General features: G+C 41.4%; 1 protein-coding gene across 1 annotated transcript in view; it reads right to left on the bottom strand.

Moving 5' to 3' along the window:
- gria1a (glutamate receptor, ionotropic, AMPA 1a) overlaps positions 1 to 13,882 on the bottom strand; it is a gene marked incomplete at its 3' end in the record, with an annotated part of 57,674 nt that extends 43,792 nt beyond the window's left edge. The window contains exons 1-7 of the mRNA XM_083980906.1: positions 13,693 to 13,882; positions 9,984 to 10,168; positions 6,150 to 6,203; positions 3,265 to 3,423; positions 2,587 to 2,754; positions 1,445 to 1,549; positions 463 to 573 (exon numbers count right to left, since the gene is read on the bottom strand). Of these exons, the coding sequence (XP_083837032.1) occupies positions 463 to 573; positions 1,445 to 1,549; positions 2,587 to 2,754; positions 3,265 to 3,423; positions 6,150 to 6,203; positions 9,984 to 10,168; positions 13,693 to 13,867 (957 nt within the window). The 5' untranslated portion in view covers positions 13,868 to 13,882. The remainder of the gene's footprint in view (positions 1 to 462; positions 574 to 1,444; positions 1,550 to 2,586; positions 2,755 to 3,264; positions 3,424 to 6,149; positions 6,204 to 9,983; positions 10,169 to 13,692) is intronic.
- Positions 13,883 to 19,555: the final 5,673 nt, after the last annotated feature.

Here is a 19,555-nt window from a genome sequence, read left to right as displayed (position 1 = left end):
CTCCAGTGCTATTTAAACTACTTAAATGACGAGGGATGAATGACTGGATCCTGCTCTACTTGTTTTTTCTTGACATGAAATGTGGAGATGTGTGCTGTCCTTGTGTTGTCTTTAATGTGTAGAATGAATCTACACAGTGGTGAGCCTGCAAGTCATCAACATGCCAGTATAGGACGATTAACCCGAGACTAGTTTCTGCACTTTACTCTATTTGCAAAAATAAAGAGAATCTGATTCAGATGCTGAGTGGGCACTAGGTTAAAAGTTAGCAGAACGGAGCAGGGAAAGGAAGGAGGGGAGCGAGATACAATCATGGATGTCTGCTGAAATCTTTCAGGGGTCTGATCTTTTAGGAACTCTATCATAAAAGAAAATGAAAAATGTTACTCTGACTTTCTCCATCTCTGTGTCTCTCTCCTTGCCTCTTCCCTCCCCAAACCACTCTGTTTCACACAGACTTACCAAGATCGTGGTGACTATGTAGGTTCTGTTCTGCAGGCCGTAAGTCTCGTTGCTGCCTCTCATGAAGCTGGCGGTAGTCACGTATTTCTCATCTTCGTTCCAGTAGCCGACCTAAGAGCGAAAGAAAATTACAATCCAGGACCTCTATTTACTTAAGTGTTAAAAGTGAAGATTTGGATTGAAATCCTTTGCTATTTCTTCTATTCACATGTCTGTGAATACAATCTTTTATTTAATTTTTTAGTAAAATATTAAAGACTTTGGAAGGTCTCTTGATCAGATGCTTGAAGAATTAAGTACAGGAACTGAGAGAGATGTACATCAATTGTATACAATATCAATGGCTATATTAAATTATATTTAAAATGATATTTGTGGGAATAGTTTAGAATAAGATAATTGTCAGTCATACTCAGGTTTCTCTCTCATGCACCTTCTCTTTAACTTCTATCTTGCTCTGGTGCTTTGCATTTCAACAACACTTCCCTTATTTCATACATTTATATGGCATATTATACGAATATTAAATTAATGCACATTTTCACTGCCACTAGAGGTATTACGGATTTTTTATTATTTGAAAGAAAACCATACAAGTGAATTAATTATAAGGATTTTTTAAAAGAATGAACATAGTGCAAATGTAACAAGACCTTATCTGTGCCATTTACATGAATAATCATGAGATCACTGGAGAGCTGCTGTAAAAGGTTACTCTTATACTTCACAGTAAGAAGCAGTAAATCGCTTGTTAAACGTGTCTTAATCTTCCCTCTTTCCTTTTCTGCAGTCTTTGCCGCTGTAAGACATTCTTAAGAGGGATTCTTGGATATTTGATAGAGAGAGGCCCAGACCTTTCCAGGACATATTGAATACTGCATGAAGAGCAAACAATAATAATAAGCTTGCAGGCAGAGTTTTTAAGCAGGGTCCTGGAGCAGGGATAAATATCTGAGTCTGGAGCCTCAGGCAACAGTCTTACCTTCTTGGGTCCAGATGGAGCCAGTTCCATGACGCTCACGGTGTAGTTAGTTCTGCGGCCCTTCTCATTGAACTGAATGTGACCAGTTAATCCATCTATACGGACCTGTAATGGAGTCACAGACAGCGTATAAGCAACTCAGAGGCTCAGACTTGCCTGGCAGATGGGTAAATAATAGCTGCCGTGAAGCATTTTCATACAAGTTATCTTCTTCACGTCTGCTCTGGCAGCGAGCGTTTGCATGCCACACTTACACGCAATGCATGTCGAGCGTAGTTTGCACATGTTTGTGTAGTATTCATTCGTGAAAACCCACGGTGCCTGGGTCCCCACGGAGGTGAGTGACAGACTGTGTGCGTGTATGTGTACTGTACAGTGCAGTGTGTTTGTCTTGGCTGTGTGATGGAGTTAATTGAGCGAACACGGCTTCAATCTCCAGTCTATCCGCAGGCAGATGGCTAGATTGACTCTGAGCAGGCCTCTGCACAGCCACTCTGCAGACGGAGCCTCAGGCTGCACACACACACACGCGCGCACACACACACACACACACACACACACACACACACACACACACACACACACACACACACACACACACACACACACACACACACACTCACATGCAATTACATGTATGCATAGTGCATTTATTATATACTATTCATTGTCTGTGTAAATGGGTTTTCAGAATAAATAAACAACATATTTGGCTTTTAATTTCATACATTCAATTTTGTTGTTTTTCTGCAAAGACCAGACTTTAAACCATAAAGTGCCCCTCGTCCCCGATATACTTGGTTTAGATCCGTCAAGAAGTCTCACAGCCAGTGCAGTATTTCCATTTCCACTGCCAAATATTACATCTCTAAACTCAATTGCTGATGTCATATTCCATGATGATCACAGCCCAGTGTTATTGCCCGCAGGTTTTGTTTACTACCCATGATGTCACATTTGATACCGGAGAGCTCTCCCACGACTTAATGTGAACTTTACACGACAGAATGAGACCTAATTTGTTCAGCCAGCCCCGGCTCAGGAGCCGTTAGCCAATGTGCCACTCAAGAATTTGTGCGCACCAGTCCATGCATGAGCATGTGTGTACGTGTAGTGGCGGGTTTCTATGCATGTGTGCTGACCTGCTGCAGGGCTCTCTGGATATCTATGCCCTGTCCCCAGGGAGCTGGTGGGTTGGCAAGGCACTCTCCAGCGTTGCCCCTGCGCGAAATGTCTATCCTCTGTCGCCTTAGATTCTGGAAGGCCGTGGACATGACTTTCACCCCGTCATATGTTAGAGCGCCCGTGTACTGCAACGACAGAGCAGACGATTCAAACAAAAGCAACACTAATAAAAAAAGATGAAGGTCCAGAAGAGGAAGAGAGGCAAAGCATTTTGAGTTAATTTTTTGGCTCTGTAAACACACAAATGTTTGGATTTGGAATCAATGCTCTATCTCAGCTGGTTGCACAGTTGTTATGGCGAAAAATCAATAATCATTTAATAGCAGAAATCCCCGATCTGATTCAACAAACTCAAGGGTAGATAGGATCAGGGGCTATCTGCCCACCAAATTTAATGAAAACCCTTTCATAACTTTTCCCAATATGCTGCTGACAGTCAAACAAACATCTGACAGGGGAAATAACAGCCTTCTAGGTTGAGGTAACCCTAAACTCACACAGAAAATCAGTGGTTACAACGCCAAAGAACATGGTTGAATTTACTCCGACAACATGGCAGTACTTATTTCCAAGTCCTTCTTCTTTAAAGACAGACTAGGGAAGATAAAAGAAGAAAAGAAGAGAGATGTAAATACTTTGAGTCCAGCTTTGAGCACTTTGGAGTCTTTATTGTCAAACTCCATCCACTGCTGGACAATACGGCTGACGCTGGGCTCCGAGTTGTTGACAAGCTGGAAGCCAGTGATGTTCGCCCCACCTTTCCTCAGGTCTGTCAGGTCGATGTCCAGGAAACCCTGAGACAGAGAGAAAAAGACAGGCAGGAAAAGTTTGTAAGATTTACAATGTGGTTCGTTGGTTAGTTCGTGATTCCTGAGAGAATTAATCCAAAAGGGAACCGGGGACAATTAGCCATGCTCACCATGAAGAGTGACCATGATTTCTGTCTTGATGTCAGCTGCAGTGACAATCCCACTTACTGGTTTGTGACCCCACGAAGAAAATCAATAGCTACTTACAACCTCTGGTCACAGGTTGTGCTTCAAAGTGGACTTCAGCGGTGAGCACTTCAAAGAGAAAGTCTAAGTAAAAAAAATCTTTTGAGTTTTTTTTTCTTCAGGATTTTCAGAAGGAAGTTGTCATGGTATCCAGTTTACCAAAAAATACAAACAAACAAAAAAAAACAGCCAAATTAGAAAGATGCCAGAAAAATTTCATTTGAGCCCCTCTGATTTTTCACTGGAGCCTTTAGGGGGTCCCAATCCTCAAGCTGGGAACCACTGTGCTAAATGTTTAAATGGATAAGAAATGAACACATTCCCGCTAGACTGACTAATATTAGTTTATTGCACCTTTCCTTTAATTGTTGCTTTTGTTTCCTCTTGGTGATTTTCTTAAAGAAAAAACACTCAACAAATGAAAGTGATGGTAAGGGGACACAAACAGACAATCCTATGAGGGTCATACTTCTGGAGAGTGCATTGTGGTAATAGTTTAAACCCAGTCATCAAAAATGTGAGGGTTAATTGCATAATGAAAATGATTTTTTTTTCACTTAGAGAAGTTATCCCATGAAGCAGACTCCATCCTTGTGTTTCCTGAGGGACATGAGTAGTGAGAAAGAAAATAGAAAACCTCATTTCATGGCAAGTGCAGCCTAATCTCTGATAGACTCTGTCCTCATAGGCTACTGTTAACAGTGGCAGGATCAAACCCTTATGGGCTACTGTGAACAATGCATGGGATGCCTCAGGCAGAGCAGCATGGCGAGAGGAAGTGATTTACTGTAATGGTATCTCCTACTTGTATTTTTCCCCTGACTATAATGTGCAGGAGACTGTTTTTCAGAGAGGCAGCAGAGGAAGAGAGGCAGCTTCAGTCTCTCCGTAGGCCGACTGTTAGCGTGGGGGGAAGAAGAGGCAGACAAGTGGGAATGGGGTGGGAGGAGAGACAGAGTGGGAGAGGGGATGAGAGGATTTGGCTGTGATTTAAGAGCAAAGTTTTGACTGATGAGAAGGAAAGGTGCCTCACTGGATTGTCTCCTGCTCACCAGGCATCCGTCTGACAAAGCGTGCCTCTCTATCCTTTCTCATTTCTTCCCTGCTCTGATGTTATTTGTCTCAAGCCATTTGATGTTCAGCTCTCTCTTGGCCATATGTCTGTCTCAAACTCTCCCTTGTTTACTCTCTCTGATCTTCATACCCATACAGTAAGAACCAATGAAGTCAAAAAGAAGTGACGGGCTGTTAAGTAGCACAATATTTGAATTGTTTGATGCCCTTTATCTTTCTCCAAAGGTTGGACTGGTACAAAACGAAGGCTAGGTCAAGCTTCAGGAGACAAATGGAGGCAAGGAAGAGGGGTGGCGTTCAACCCCCCCCCCCCCCCCCCCCCCCCCCCCCCCCACACCTCACCCACACCCACACACACTCACTCTCCTTTCACTGGCTTCTCCCTAACGTACTGTACTGTACCTGTGTGTGTTGCCAGGTGTCCATATTTCTCAGCTGAGCAGACAGAGTTGTCTTTTTTTTCCTCTCCATGTGTGCGCTAATGCAGTGCAGTGAGCTGAAGAGGTTACTATAGAAACTAGCCTTTCTAACACTGGACATGGAGGGGGGGGTTCAGACAGATATTTTAGACAGATACTACATGTAAGAATTTATTCAAATTCTTTCTTCTCTCTACTGCACTGGGGTCTGTTTCTTTTCAGACGTGCAGGAACTCAGTCCGACCTACACACAAGTAAGTAAAGTAGTTAAAATATGAAAAGGTGCAGGGATGTAGAAAAAAAAAATATATATTTTTTTTTCACACACCTTATAATGGGTCCATTATAAATGATGGTGGCCACTTTGCGTATCAGCTGTTATTACCGTCCAAATCTTATCATTTAAAATTAAATCTGGCAAACTGGCCAGACAAGAGAGATTGAGCCAATCTAAAAACCCCAGCAGTGAGAAATTGTTCAAGCCAGCAGCTGCATATTAATACTGTTATTACTACAGCTTCTGTTTATGTCAATTTTCTCTTCATTTGACTGCATTTAGTGAGTCTGCTCATTGCTGTAGGGGTCTACATACAATTTGCACTGAGAAAATGGCAGCAGACAAAGAGAGTTAATGGATATAAGCTTGCATACATTGGCTCTGTGACCTTTTTCTGTCACTGTGAGCATTGATTTCTGTCTCCGGCTGTCACAGGTTTCCCAGCTGTGCCTCACTGTAAGTCTGCTACTGTGCTGTTGTTATGTCTGCAGGTTTGACAGTGTAGGGAAAGCATATGATATAGCTGGAGAGGAAAATGGGATGAAAAAGCATAAGAGACACAAAACCTGATTGTTTAAGGGCTTCTTAGGCCCTTACAAATCTATTAAAATGGTAATAAAGTGCTGGATGGAGGAAATCATGAGTACAGCGCCATATTCAACATGCAAATAAGGTTTGAAAGTATGCAGACGAGCATGTGGAAAACAGACGACACAGAAATCTAAATACACAAAAATACAGTGCTGTGCCCTTACCAGATTAGCCAGGATGTAGTGGTAGCTCTTTGCATTCTTGCCTTGGTCAACAATCTGGAAGACAAGAGTAGAGGGGAGAATCAAATGCCTGTGATACAAAAACATAAAGTCGGTTTGTGTGTGTGCACAGCTAAGAGGGTTGGGGGGGTTGACAGCATCTCAGCAGCGAGCCTGGTGCGCTGTATAGTACTTGACCTTGTACAACGCAGACATAGTAAGTTCATAGGAAATCAGTGCAACGAGACACTGAACATTGAAAGAACCACTTTATAAAAGGGTGGCTAACTTCATAAATGTCAGCTTTAATCTTTGTGTAAAAAGGCAACATATTAACATATTATCAACGTCACAACAGTTATGAAAGTATCTGAAAGAAAATTACAGTTCTGAAGTCAGTTAGAAACAGCTATAATGAAAATGGCCTCTCCTCTCCTAGCCTACTCTCCTCTCCTCTGAGTTTGTTGACTTTGGCTAGAAACCCACTACAAGTGGACACAATGATTAACAACCACATTTATAATGCAAAACCACAAGTAAAAGCAGCCACACCCTTAAACAACCAATTCTGCACATAAAGAATGAATAGCAATTTTTACCACAAAGTAAACAATTAAATGAAATGGGAGACTGGGTTAATTGACTGCACAGTTTTCTGTCTGATTTCAGTCTCCTGCTGTCACAGGTTTCAAAGACAGCAGAAAATGAACGAATAAACAAATTAATTTTTAATGCAAGTAAATTGCCAATTCAACCTGTCCTAAAAATTGCAATTATTCGTCAGTTTGTAAATACCGTGAACACTACTACATTTGCTTCCCTCCCTCTCCGACTCTTTTCTCTACTTCCAGTGTGGTTCCCCCGAGAGCTCCGATTTGATCTTTGATCTAATATTAAATAACTTACGATACTCTACTTCCCAGGATCTCCTTTGCTGGCTAACAATATCATCAAATAATGCGGTCTGTCAGGACTGAACTGTGCACAAGCCCCTCTCCCACGACTAATACACACTCCATCTCTCTTCTGCCTACACTGCTGTCACTTTCTAACGGCGGGTGTCGCAGGTTGGTCGAGCACCTAGGGTCAAGGCAGTTTGAATATCACAGTGAGAGGTGTGTAGTGTAGTGCCAGAACCATTTTTTTAATAAATGAAGTGGACGTTTCAAGCTGGTGGCACTCTAGATGAATGTCTAAAATCACCTCCTGCACCTAAATTAAGAGGCTGTTGTGCTGTGCAACAACTGCACGTCAGAGCGAATGTGTCATCACAACACACTGGGCAATCACATAACATAAGGCTGAGTGGGCGGCACTAATTTAAAATCACGCACCATCCAGTTAATAGTCCTCACATGGAGGATAAAGCGAGAAGTTTTCATTGAGGCACTATGTATGACCTCACTCCTCTTCCTCTCTGTGAGCACTTTCCCTATACATTCTTGAACAAGTGTATTCTTTGTGTGTTACGTGTGGGTGTCTAATGATGCTGTAGGTCATGACAGAAGGTGGCATTTGTTATTAATGGTGACCCCAGCACAAGGCGGGCCCCACAGCCGCGCCCCGGGCAAGGAAAATCTAGAGGGAGGGAGGAGAGACATGCACACATACTGACATCAATACATCCTACACCCGGGAAAAACACACACATTACTGCCACAGTGGACTGTCAAATGGAAATGTTTTGGAAGAGAGTGGATTTTTAATTATACATGCAGATTTGAAGAGTCATTCAGAGTTTAGGCCCAAGAGAATGGGTCATATTTTGTCTCAGTGTAGGAAAACCAGATTCTGAGATCCATGTTCTGTCACAGCAAATGTTCTCAGAGGAGACTTCATCAACATTCAGCCTACATGAGAAGTCGCCCTAAGGATACTGTCACTGACATTGTCATAGTAGAATCTGCGTAATGTACGAGTAGAGTGAGATGAATACAGGAGTGAGCTTAAAGGGCGTAAGAGGCAGAAGTGCTGTGTGTGTTTGTGTGTGTGTGTGTGCACCACTGTTTGGGTGCACGGGCAGGGCAGCGTGGCGGCAGGGAGCAGATGTGGGTGATTGATGGAGGCCGTCGGAATGGAGAACTTCTCAGGCTCGGCTCCTGTAAAGTGGTGAGAACCCATGCAATAACCTTAACTGTGGACACCGGGCCATCAATAACGTTCACACAGAGCGTAGAGTACACATACAGTCGACTATCCCTCTACTCTCGCTCTCTCTGTGTAATGTGTGTGTGTGTGTGTGCTTGTGCAAAAAAAAAAAGATTACATCCTGACTGAAAATCACAAATCATACAAGTAGCATCATCAACAAGCAAAAATACAACAATTGTCTAATATTTACAATATGTTTTTGTGTTAAATCCTTTAGTCAGAACACAGCATATATGCAATTTATAACACTTTTCTCCCAACAGACATTTTTATCATGTCATAGTCATCCAAGCGGCTGCCAAACAACTGCCCGGTGAACCAGCATAGAAAATACCAGAGCCCTCGGGCTAGTTTGCAGAGGTGGCAAAAACACATGTTACTAAAATTACATTTGTGCTTGTTAGTTTGTAGTCATTTTTGTTAATAAGCAAGAGGCTCTTGATTTTAGATTTAAAAAGAGGGTTTTATATTTATAGCCCACTGAAAATAACCAAAAGAGCTGCACTTAGCCAGCTAGCATTAGCTACATGAGGTGGTTGAAAAAATCCTCTGTAGCAGTCTTACAAATGCACTTTATGCAATCATGCAGAAGACTGAAGCTAAAGGTGAAGGCTAAAATACCCAACAAAAAAAACTAGCAACTTCACCATGTGGTGAATATGGTAAATGGTCTGTATTTATATAGCGCTTTTACTATACCTGAATGATACCCAAAGCGCTTTACAGTACATCGCATTCATCCATTCACACACACATTCACACACTGATGGCGGAAGCTGCCAAGCAAGGCGCTAACCACGACCCATCAGGAGCAAGGTGAGTAAGGTGTCTTGCCCAAGGACACTACGGCAGCAACCGGGACAGAGCGGGATTCAAACCGCCAACCCTCTGATCATTGGACGACCCGCCCTACCACCTGAGCCACTGCCACCCCGTCACTTTAATATTTTGCTTTCATATTCATGACTCTGTGTTTTCTGATACTTCTCTCAGGTGTCTTGAAAATTGGACAATGATTGTGATTACTCAATAAACTAATGATCCTTGACAGCCAGACACGCTGATCAAATGTGGAGCCTACAGGCTGTTAGTTTCCATCTATTCTCTTCCGCTTTTGGTTTTGGGAAAGCTACAAAAAAATGTCCATGTTGTTTAGATACTGATTTATTCTACCACAGCCCCATGGAAACCTCTTTAACATGCGGTGAAATCCCAAGCTCCATCGTCCAACGATCCCTAGTTACTGTTGCTAAGCTGTGATTGGACAGTGTCTGCTCAGGGGAGGACGCTTTTCTTTCAGGACAGTTGAGTAAGTGATGATGCTATCACAGAAGACCCGTCGGCTCCAAATGCCAATGCTGTGTTATTTATTGCTCCTGTCCTTGATGCTCCAGAGACCAAACACCACGGCAGACCCCCAGCCGACCCCCACTGACTCTCTCCTTTGCTCATGTGATTAAAACAAGCAAAGCCTTGATCTTTACTGTGTGTCCAAGGTACTTTCCCTGAAGAGGGTGTTTAAACTTAATGTACCGGCTTTATGACTGGGATATATAAGATTGTATGTGTTTACAAGAAAATTCACTGATTACATGTAACCACTCCTACTGGAGAGCACTGTGTATAGGCTGCTTTAAATTCCAATATAATCCCCTATCACTCTGAAAACAGAGAAAAGCTCTTTACCTTTTTAAGGATGCCAGTCAGCCTCTCAGTCTCACAGTCAATGATGATCTGGCCCTCCTTTCTCTTGTCCAAATCCTGGAACACTTTCAAGAAAGAAGCCTCTGTCATGGTCTCCACATTAACCGAGGTCACCAGCCAGTTCCTCTCTGCCGCTGTATCCAGAACCTTCTGCAGCACTGACAGGCCTGGTGAGAGGAAAAGAAAGGGGGTGAAACTCTCCGGGAAATGTAGGCTACAGCTTTGACCGAAGAAGAGAAGCTCTAAATGTGTCTAGATGTATGGGCCTTTACACCAAGAGTTCTGCAAAGAAGATGAATGAATTGATGAATGATAGCTGGTGTTCATTTGCTGTATTTTATTAAGGCTGTATGAGACATAAATTATGTGTGGGCTACTCTCATACTGCAGGTAGTTATGTTATCAGCTGAGAGATAAATTAAAACAACTTGAGAACAAAACAGAAGTCATGCGGAAAACCAAACGGCTCATGATAAGCTTATCCATCAGAATCTCCCCTGTAGCTTCAGTGATAAAGTGTAATGAGTGGGACAGTCCATTAAACACACTGACATGTACAGGTGTGCTTTTCCAGCTCGTACAGCGCCGGCCTAAATAATCACCACTTTCGCACTAACAAATAATCAGCCCGTGCATCATCACAGACGACACGCTCACAGCCTGCTTTACACCGACCAAGCACCAATTACAGGTGGTGCTACTCAATTACATTGTCACCGATACGCTGCCGGGACTCTTGAGCATCACGGAGAAGGAGGCAGAGCAGCCAGTGAGTTAGTGGCTCATGCTAAGACAGGAAATAAAAGGCGATTAGAGAACACATTGATCTTGAGCTCTGATTTACAATGTGACTCACTGTTGTACTCTTTTGCTGCTGGCAGTAGACCAATCAGATTCCTCTAGAGCTGGCAGCCACTGTAGTTCCAGAGAGTAAATAAAGTAATTTCACCAGCAGCAGACTGGCAGCCATTACCCAAATGAATTATAGCAATTACAAAATTTAGAAATGTAAACTAATACATGATGTAGCTGCAATTGTTTTCTTTCCCCCCTCTAAGCTGGCAAACAGTACTAAAGCCACCGTGGGCCTGTACTTGCTGTGTTTTGCATATCCTCCATGCTTGTTTGTTCATGTTCATACAGGCATTTTATGCACAATGAGCAAATGTAAAAAGGGCTTATTCAGTACAACAACAACAAAGCTTGTCAACAGAAGAATGAAAAATGCAGTCACAGCCGCTGAAAGGTGATTGCCCGGCCTTATTAGAATGCACACCAGCTGCTCTCCAGGCAATTCATGCTGCCTATTTGACACCAGGTCATTAAGAATAAAAAGATGGATGGTGTCTCACCTGCACATATGACCGCAATACTGTATGTAAATAAATTAGACAACCAGAAAAATGCAGGGATGTTGAAATGGAAATGAAACACAGTCTTACAGCAAATCTAGATGAGACATTTTCTAAGGTTTTGCTTTCTTTCACTGTTGTTGATGAGAGAAAAAATGGTTCCTTGTTGTTGACAGGTTTAATAGTAGCTTTGAAGCTGATGATAGGCATGAGAATGCAGGCCATGTATATAGTCAGTGTGTCATGATGAGAATGGACAACTGCAGCTGAGTCCTGGACGTTTCAGCACCATGGACAGCACCACAAAGCCGGGCTGTGTCTAAAGCACTTCTCTCTGTCTTTTCATGCTTCTGTTCCTCCCCCTTTAATCATAGCTCATCTTTCTCTTTATGTGTTTATGTGTTTTATGAATCTGGTTCTACATTATGTACACAATGTTCCAGCACTTGAGCATACAGCTGGGCAGCAGTCAAGATGCGCTAAAACTAGTGCTTGAATCTCATTAGCGCTGTTGACAATGTTCTGTGCTGTAATGCATTACAAAGAGACCTGCAGTCAGCTTTCCCTTAGTGTTATCTTTGCGACTGAACCATTTCCATAATTTTTCTCTGGTCCTCATTCCTCCCCTGCTTCACTCCCTTTCTTTTTTTTTGGCTCATTGTGTTTGCATTGAATATCTTCTTGCCTCTTTAAATGTAGCTATGTGCTCTAATACTCCCTTATAAATCAGAGCCAGCCTGACAGCGAGGCTCATTGGACTAGCCAAGGTAAAATGGCCCTCCAAAGGCATCCGGAAGAGAATAATATCATAATAGAATCTGGTTGTCGTAAGCACCCTTTTGGCCACAGGCACTACACGGAGACATGGCAACCAGGCAATTGAGAGAAGAGAAAATAACACTTTGGGAAACCATTTCCTGAATATTGTTTATGATAGGTTTAATGGGCTATAAAATTTGTTTTCAGGTTCTTGGCTTTTGAAAATAAAAATGAGAGGCACTTTATTAGCAGATGCTGAGGTAAAAGACAGCAAGACAGATGTTACTAGAAAAGGGAATAAGAAACTAGAAATATGAAGCCAATATCACCATGGGGAGATACTGATATGTAAAAACACAAACATGAACACACACACACAAGACAAATTCCTCACAACTAAATATGATTTTTCTTAAAGGCTTAAAATAACCCCTTAGGAAGGGTGACTGCAGCATAGTATCCAGGCAACAGAGGACTACTGATATGGCTCCATCCCACGACTCAATCACACAGGGGTGACCCCGCACACACATATACACTGCTCAACAGTTTGTGAGTGGCTAATGAATGGATCTCAGAGGATGAAAAAAATAAAAATCTGTGAGACATTTGTGGCGCTACGGCCGTCATACATCAATGAGACTGAAGTCCGCCGTGAAATTTCCCCTGTCAATGCTTGATTGTGCGCTGCGCAGAGCGACATGATGGCATCTGTCCTTTAAAGCTGACTTAAGCCTGTTTATTTCTCCCACACAAGTCAAAAACATCAGCAGATAAAAGTTGCAGTAAGCCCTCATGTTGTCATATGCAAATTTGCATCTGAAAAAAGCACATACAAATACAAAATCTGTAAGCTTTTGGGACACAAGCACACAAAAATACACTCATGGTCATGCTCCAAAAACCCACAACACCTGGGACAGATGGCGTGGAATTATGGGAAGGGTACAGCTGATTGGCTTGAGAGGAGGAAACAGGAGGCTGACAGGTGCGCTACTTTATTTCAGTCTGCCTCAGCGGTGGTGCTTTTAAGATGTTTAAATTGAACGCTACAGCACTTTTTTGTTTCATTCTTTCATTTTTTTCCTTTCTTTCTCAGTGTTCCACTGTAAGAGTGACTGTTGTGACATGGATTATTGTGGCAGACTGCTCGATGAAAAGCTTAATCTTTTGTTCCATTGTGACGTTTATCTGCTAGTCAGTGCAGGTCAATGATTCTTTTCAGTGTTTGCTGTCTGTATAGACGTCGGACTACAATGAATGGTCTGATGGCTGCTCATTTCTGCACATTAGCTTCAGCTGACCCCACTGCTGTCACCATGACAACATGAAGACGACTAATGGGGGTTGGTTTAACAACTGGTTCTGGTTCTGACTTTCTTCATGTGCATTTAGCAGAGCTATACATTTAACTTATATTTAAGACATCTATGGTAAAACTTGTTGCTAAAAGATAAATAAAAATGATATGAAATGTAATAAGTGTAAAAATAAAACTTCCACTACCCTAGAGAGCCACAATTGTATGGTAAAGATGTATGAAAACAAATAAAAGGTGATTTAAACTATAAGTTTCCTACCTGAATCAGAACTGTACATGTAGACAAACTTGGTCCATCCATAGTGGTCGATCACTCCCACCAGAGCGTCCTGCAGCTCAGGCCTCAGCTGAATGACAAACTGGTTGGCCGTCTCAATGGGGAAGGACGGTGTGACGAAGCAAACATGCAGTGCTCCGCAGAAGGACATGAGCATGTTGACCGTCTTCCTGTCATAGAGACCAATGATGGCATACACACCTTTGGAGAACTGGGAGCAAACTGTGAACGAGAGAGAAGAAAAGAGAGAGAAGGGGAGAAAGAGGATAGTTAGTCTCTGGACTTTCTTTATTAGAGGATTTGGGAACATTTGTATTAAACAGAGAAACTGAAAGCAAAGGCCAAGGCAATTATAGTAAGTAAAAATGAAGGAAAAACTTTTAATCAAGTGGGGACTTGCTAGTGTGGTGCATGCCAATGCCAGCAAGCGAATCAAATATGTATTGACTAAGAGTTATTTGGTTTTAAGTACTAAAAGACATCAGCTTTGGCTCATGATTTATGGACTAAACAATGAACTTATTCATAGAAAAAACAATCATCTAATTAAAGTTGCCTCACAGCAGTGGTCAGGGCCAGGCAATTTTAGCCAAATGTATGCAATTCTGAGCAACAAGAGACAAAGAGAACATCAGCATTACAACATCCATTTTGCCCTAGCTGAGGCTTGAACACACAACCTGCAACACTGAGAACCATCTCATTGAGCTAATTGGTGTGTGGCTATACAAATGGACTAAACCAGTCACCAGGGTGTCAAGGCAGAATTAAAAAATTGTCAAAATGTCCAAAATTCTGTTATCAAGACAAAAATCTGAAAATACTAATAATCCATCTTGACAGCATGAAAATGTTGGTCACCTGTTTTTAACAAGTGTTTTGCTCCATATGTGAAAAAATAATATATAAAAATGCCACTCTTACATTGACTGCAATTGTTCCCATCAGAGTAGATTTCAAAATGTTTTGAATGTTTGAATGTTTTCAAAAATTCAGATTTTGAGATAAAATTCTGATATTTGCCAAACTTCATCTATCATGAATCCAAAATATTGTCTTTTTTTTCAGGAAGATTGAAAATGTATTTAGCAAGAATTGGCTGGTACTGTTTACAATCGAACGTTTTCATGCAGTGTAGGCTCAGTTTTTCAAATATCAAAAAGCCAGGTGGTATTTTTGTGGAGGACAGTCTGAAGATGCAGTGTAGCAAATGTGGTCTCAATTGAACAAAAATTGTGGGAGGAGAATGGTTTAATATGTTTTACAGTTTTGGAAAAAAAAAACAGAGTAATGGACTTCATAATTTGCACTAGATTTAATCGTCCAAAAGTTGCTAAGGTATTGGGGAAACATTTTGGTCAAAGTTGCAAAACTGTAGCATGTACAGTTGATTTGTTAGGAAATCAATGATGAATATTGGCATGTGTTTGCATCTGAGCAAATCTGGCATGGGACTGGACCTTTGTGCAAAGTTTGGTGATTTTTCATGAATGGGAACTGCAAGAAGAAGAAGAAGAAGAAGAAGAAGAGTAGCGAAAAGTCAGGTTACCCTATACTTTATATTGAATTACAACTGAGCAAACTAAATTTAAAAAATCAAAATAAGACGGTTTTCAGCTGAAAACAGCTTTAATAGCCTGGTCCATTGAAGTACTCTGTGCAGGTTTATGCAAAGCTGGCTTGCAGGTTCATCTGTGTGCCACCAGTCTGTGTGTTTGCCTTCAGTGCGAGGTGGCGGGGGCGAAGGCAGATTAGGAGTAGAGAGGTTAATCAATGCATCCCCGGGGTTCCATTGACATTTTGCTGGCAGCGGGAGGCGGCCCCCATCTCTCATTTGCTTTTCTCCCTCTGTCTGTCCATTTCCCTTTCTCTCATTGTCTGTCTGCCACTCTGACTTCCCTCACACCCTCTAATTTCTTAAAATAGCAAATTCACGCCAATGACATTCTTCTCTCCGGAAGGTACATCCTCTCCGTGCCTTCAGCATAGCATGCTATCTTTGTACTCGCAGGTCTGGCCTGGGCTATTTTCTGCCGTGGTGATGGGTGGGCCTTCCTTATCCCAGTATTTACCAAACAGATTGAAGTCGCTCTCTGTCCCTCGTGCGAGAGCCAGCTCACTGCTTGGAGCTGTGGGGAAGACAGGGAGAGGATGGCCCGTTCCCAAAACGCCTAACCTGTCACAGACCTGCACCCTCCAGGCAGGCACGTGTGTGTGTGTCTTTGCGTATGTGTGACGGAGATAGAGGGAGAGTGAGAAAGGCAGGGTGGTTTCAAATGAAAATACATGCACACACAGACGCACACACAGACACACACACACACACATATGCAGCCTTTAGTGAAAAGGCCTGGTGACTCACCCTACTTAAAACAAGCCCTGAAATAGACATTTTGCGCCTCGCCACACTGACTCAGTAAGAGAACTATCTTCCCTTCATGCTCTGCACACGCTCTTGCTAGTAAATGGACACTCTCTCAGCTATTGCTTTCCAGCACACATTATATTTCCCCTTACCATTTTGTAGGACCAATTTCAGCGGTGGTCCCTATGTTCTGCTTGGATAAAAGGTAATGAGAGCTTGTTTGACTTTTTGTGCAGTGTCCCATTACTCTGCCCTACAGCAGGTTACCACTGACTATGAGTCATTTCTCATACCTACAGTATGTCTGTTGAACAAAAGCAAAAAAAAAAGAACCAACAAAAAAGCATGTGCAGCCATGTGGCATGGACCCCCTGCTCCGAGCTGGCAAAAGAACTGTGTGCTTGTCTAATTCGACATGAGCATGACAGAGAACATTAGTGTAACTCAGCAGTCTCAGTTCACATAGTAGAACACAGGAGCGGCATATTGAGTTTGTGTGTGTGTGTGTGTGTGTGTGTGTGTGTGTGTGTGTGTGTGTGTGTGTGTGTGTGTGCACTGTTGTACCTATCTAAGAGGGGACATCGGCGTCGTTACACATTCACCAACAGGGGACCAAGCAGCCAACAGGGGACTTTTTTTAGGTCCCCTCTTGGACATGCTTTAAATCAACTAAAAATCATGTGAAAAACCTTCTGGTTAATTTTTTAAACTTTAGCCAAGAGGGGACCTGAGTGTGTGTGTGTGTGTAAAATACCATATTCAGCAGTGCCCCGGCAGGCTGGAGCAGGGTTTTTAACGACTCATTCACACACGTCGTTTCTTACACTCCTCCATAGTGTGAACGACTTGCAGCCCCGGCAGCCTTTCAGACTGTAGAGAGGCTATCAAACAGGCTCCTTAGTGAACAAACCAGTACCTTGAAACATAATTTGTTATTCTTTGTAACAAAATATAAAGGTTCTGTTTTCATGGATGTCTTAAGTTTAAACTCAACACTGTATTAGGTATAATAGACATTTTAAAATATTGAAAAAATGTATCACCCATAACAAAATTTTAAATATAATGGTAATTTAGATCATTTCTGTTGAATTCTGATTAAACATTAAAAATAATTGACCTTGCTATTGTTGCTTGTCCAGTTTTTTTAAGCACAGGGTTTCAATTTTACAATATACATGTGTTCTCAATCTGTATAGGAATTATTAGTTGACTTACATTGCAGAAAAAGGTCCACACTTGGTTTATATGGAATGACAGGCGTCCACTGTTGGTTGGTGCATAATGACACACGACCCCACTTAGTTAGCATGGAGTGACATACACACTCCATCATGTGAGTGTGAAGTGATAGTTTTTAAGAGAAAACTTTCATCAAAACTTAACACAAAAATTTATAATGAGTAGCACCAATAATGTTGTAATTATTTTTAAAATGTAGGATGTACTACTGCAACACACATTTCTACAGTCTATTAATTTTTTAAGAGAGGGTTTTAGGATTTAGGGTAATCTTAATGTACTTGCATCATAAATCTGTATTCATAAGGATGTATTTTATTTACTGTTTTATATTACAGAAAACTCAATGGCAACCTATGATGATATATTATGTAGAAGTAAACCATCAAAGAGTAACTGATATTAAAGTATTGGCACAGCAATTTGTTATCTTTGGGGAAAATACAGAGGGTTTGGGAGATCATCAGTTTGTCAGAGATACAAGGGATAATTCATTGAGAGGATTAATCTCACAAAGTCCCTATGTTAAACTATTGCCAGACACATTTCTACAGTCTATTAATTTTTCACTGTACTGGTGTTTGATACTACTTAACTGCATTATTGTCATGGGAAAACACAGTTTGACATGGCCTGATGGCTCAGAGCCACAAAAAGTTACTTTTTGGCCACGTACATCTCATATAGATAAAGCCCTGTTGGGGGCACCTATTGTCAGACTTTTACTTTTTAAATGCATGTGATTTCAATTAATTTTAATGTATTTGCGTCATAAATCTGTATAGGAATTATTTGTTGATTTACGTTTTAGAAAAAGGTCCACCTTGGTTTATATAGAATGACAGGGGTCCACTGTTGGTTGGTGCATAATGATACAAGTGCCCACTTAGTTAGCATGGAGTGAAATACACACTCCATCATGTATGAATAAGAAAGAAATAAGCAAAAGTGATCATCCGTAAGATAAATTTTTCATCAAAACTTAACACAAACATTTCTAATAAAGTAGCACCAATAATGTTTTCATTATTTTTAAATGTAGGGTGTACTACTGCAACACACATATCTACAGTCTATTATTTTTTCCCCTACAAGAGTTTTATACTCCTTGACTGCATTGTTGTTATAGGAAAAATATTTGAATTAAAACTCAGGGTTTTAGGTCATTTTAATGTACTTGCATCATGAATCTGTATTTATGAGGATGTATTTTATTTACTGTTTTACATTACAGAAAAAGGTCCACACTTTTATATGGAATGACAGGGGTCCACTGTTGGTTGGTGCGGAGTGACATACACACTCCAGCAAAGCAGAAAGGAGAGAAATTGCTGAGTTTTAAGATACATTTTAAATCTAAATTTAATACAAACATTTGTAACTATTAATACACACACAAACACATGCAAACACACATATTTCAACTTAAGTAGCACTGGTAAAGTTGTAATTGTAGTTTTGTTTTTAAACATGGGGTTAGGGTTAGTTACTGTGAAAACTCAATGGCAACCTTCCATGATACTTAAAGCAGAAGTGAGTGATCCGGTCGTTTTCGCTAATGCTGCGTTCCAGGCAGGCTTTTGAAATCGTAAATTACAGCTTCAAGTCACAACTTACGACTTTGTAGCGTTCCAGGCAACCCACTCGTGTTTTTCCGACCTGTTTTACCGGTGAAAGTCACTATAACGGCCACTCGTAACTTCCGACCGGTGAACTCGTACCAGATCGAACTGGTACCACTTCACGGTCGGAAAAATACGAGTTTCCTTGAACGCACCATAACAGTCCTCGTCGCTACGTCACCACATTCACGGCGTTCCTTGGCTGCACACACAGCCCTGCATGCCGTTCTCTCTCCTCATTGGATAAAAACTGTAGGATACGATAAATGTTTTCTCTTCGGCTCAGAGCAGAGCAGAGGGACTGAGAGACCCGTGTTTCAGTCCAAACACTCTATGTAAGTGATTGCTGTCGGAAGATATAACTATTTAAGACTTATATTAACACAAATATATCACTCACTTCTGCTTTAAGGGAATATTTCAATTATTGACATTTATGGCTCAACAATAAAACATGTATGGGAAAATAAAAGAGGAGCTGGGGGGTCATCAGTTTGTCTGAGATACAAGGGATAATTCTTCTAGAGGATGGATTAACCTCAAAAGCTCAAAACTTTCATCAAAACTTAATACAAACATTTATAATGAAGTAGCAACGGTAATGTCGTGTTTTTTT

The sequence above is a fragment of the Trachurus trachurus genome (genome assembly GCF_905171665.1).
Source record: "Trachurus trachurus genome assembly, chromosome: 10".
Classification (NCBI taxonomy): Eukaryota; Metazoa; Chordata; class Actinopteri; order Carangiformes; family Carangidae; genus Trachurus; species Trachurus trachurus.
This window is presented reverse-complemented; position numbering and strand designations above follow the sequence as displayed.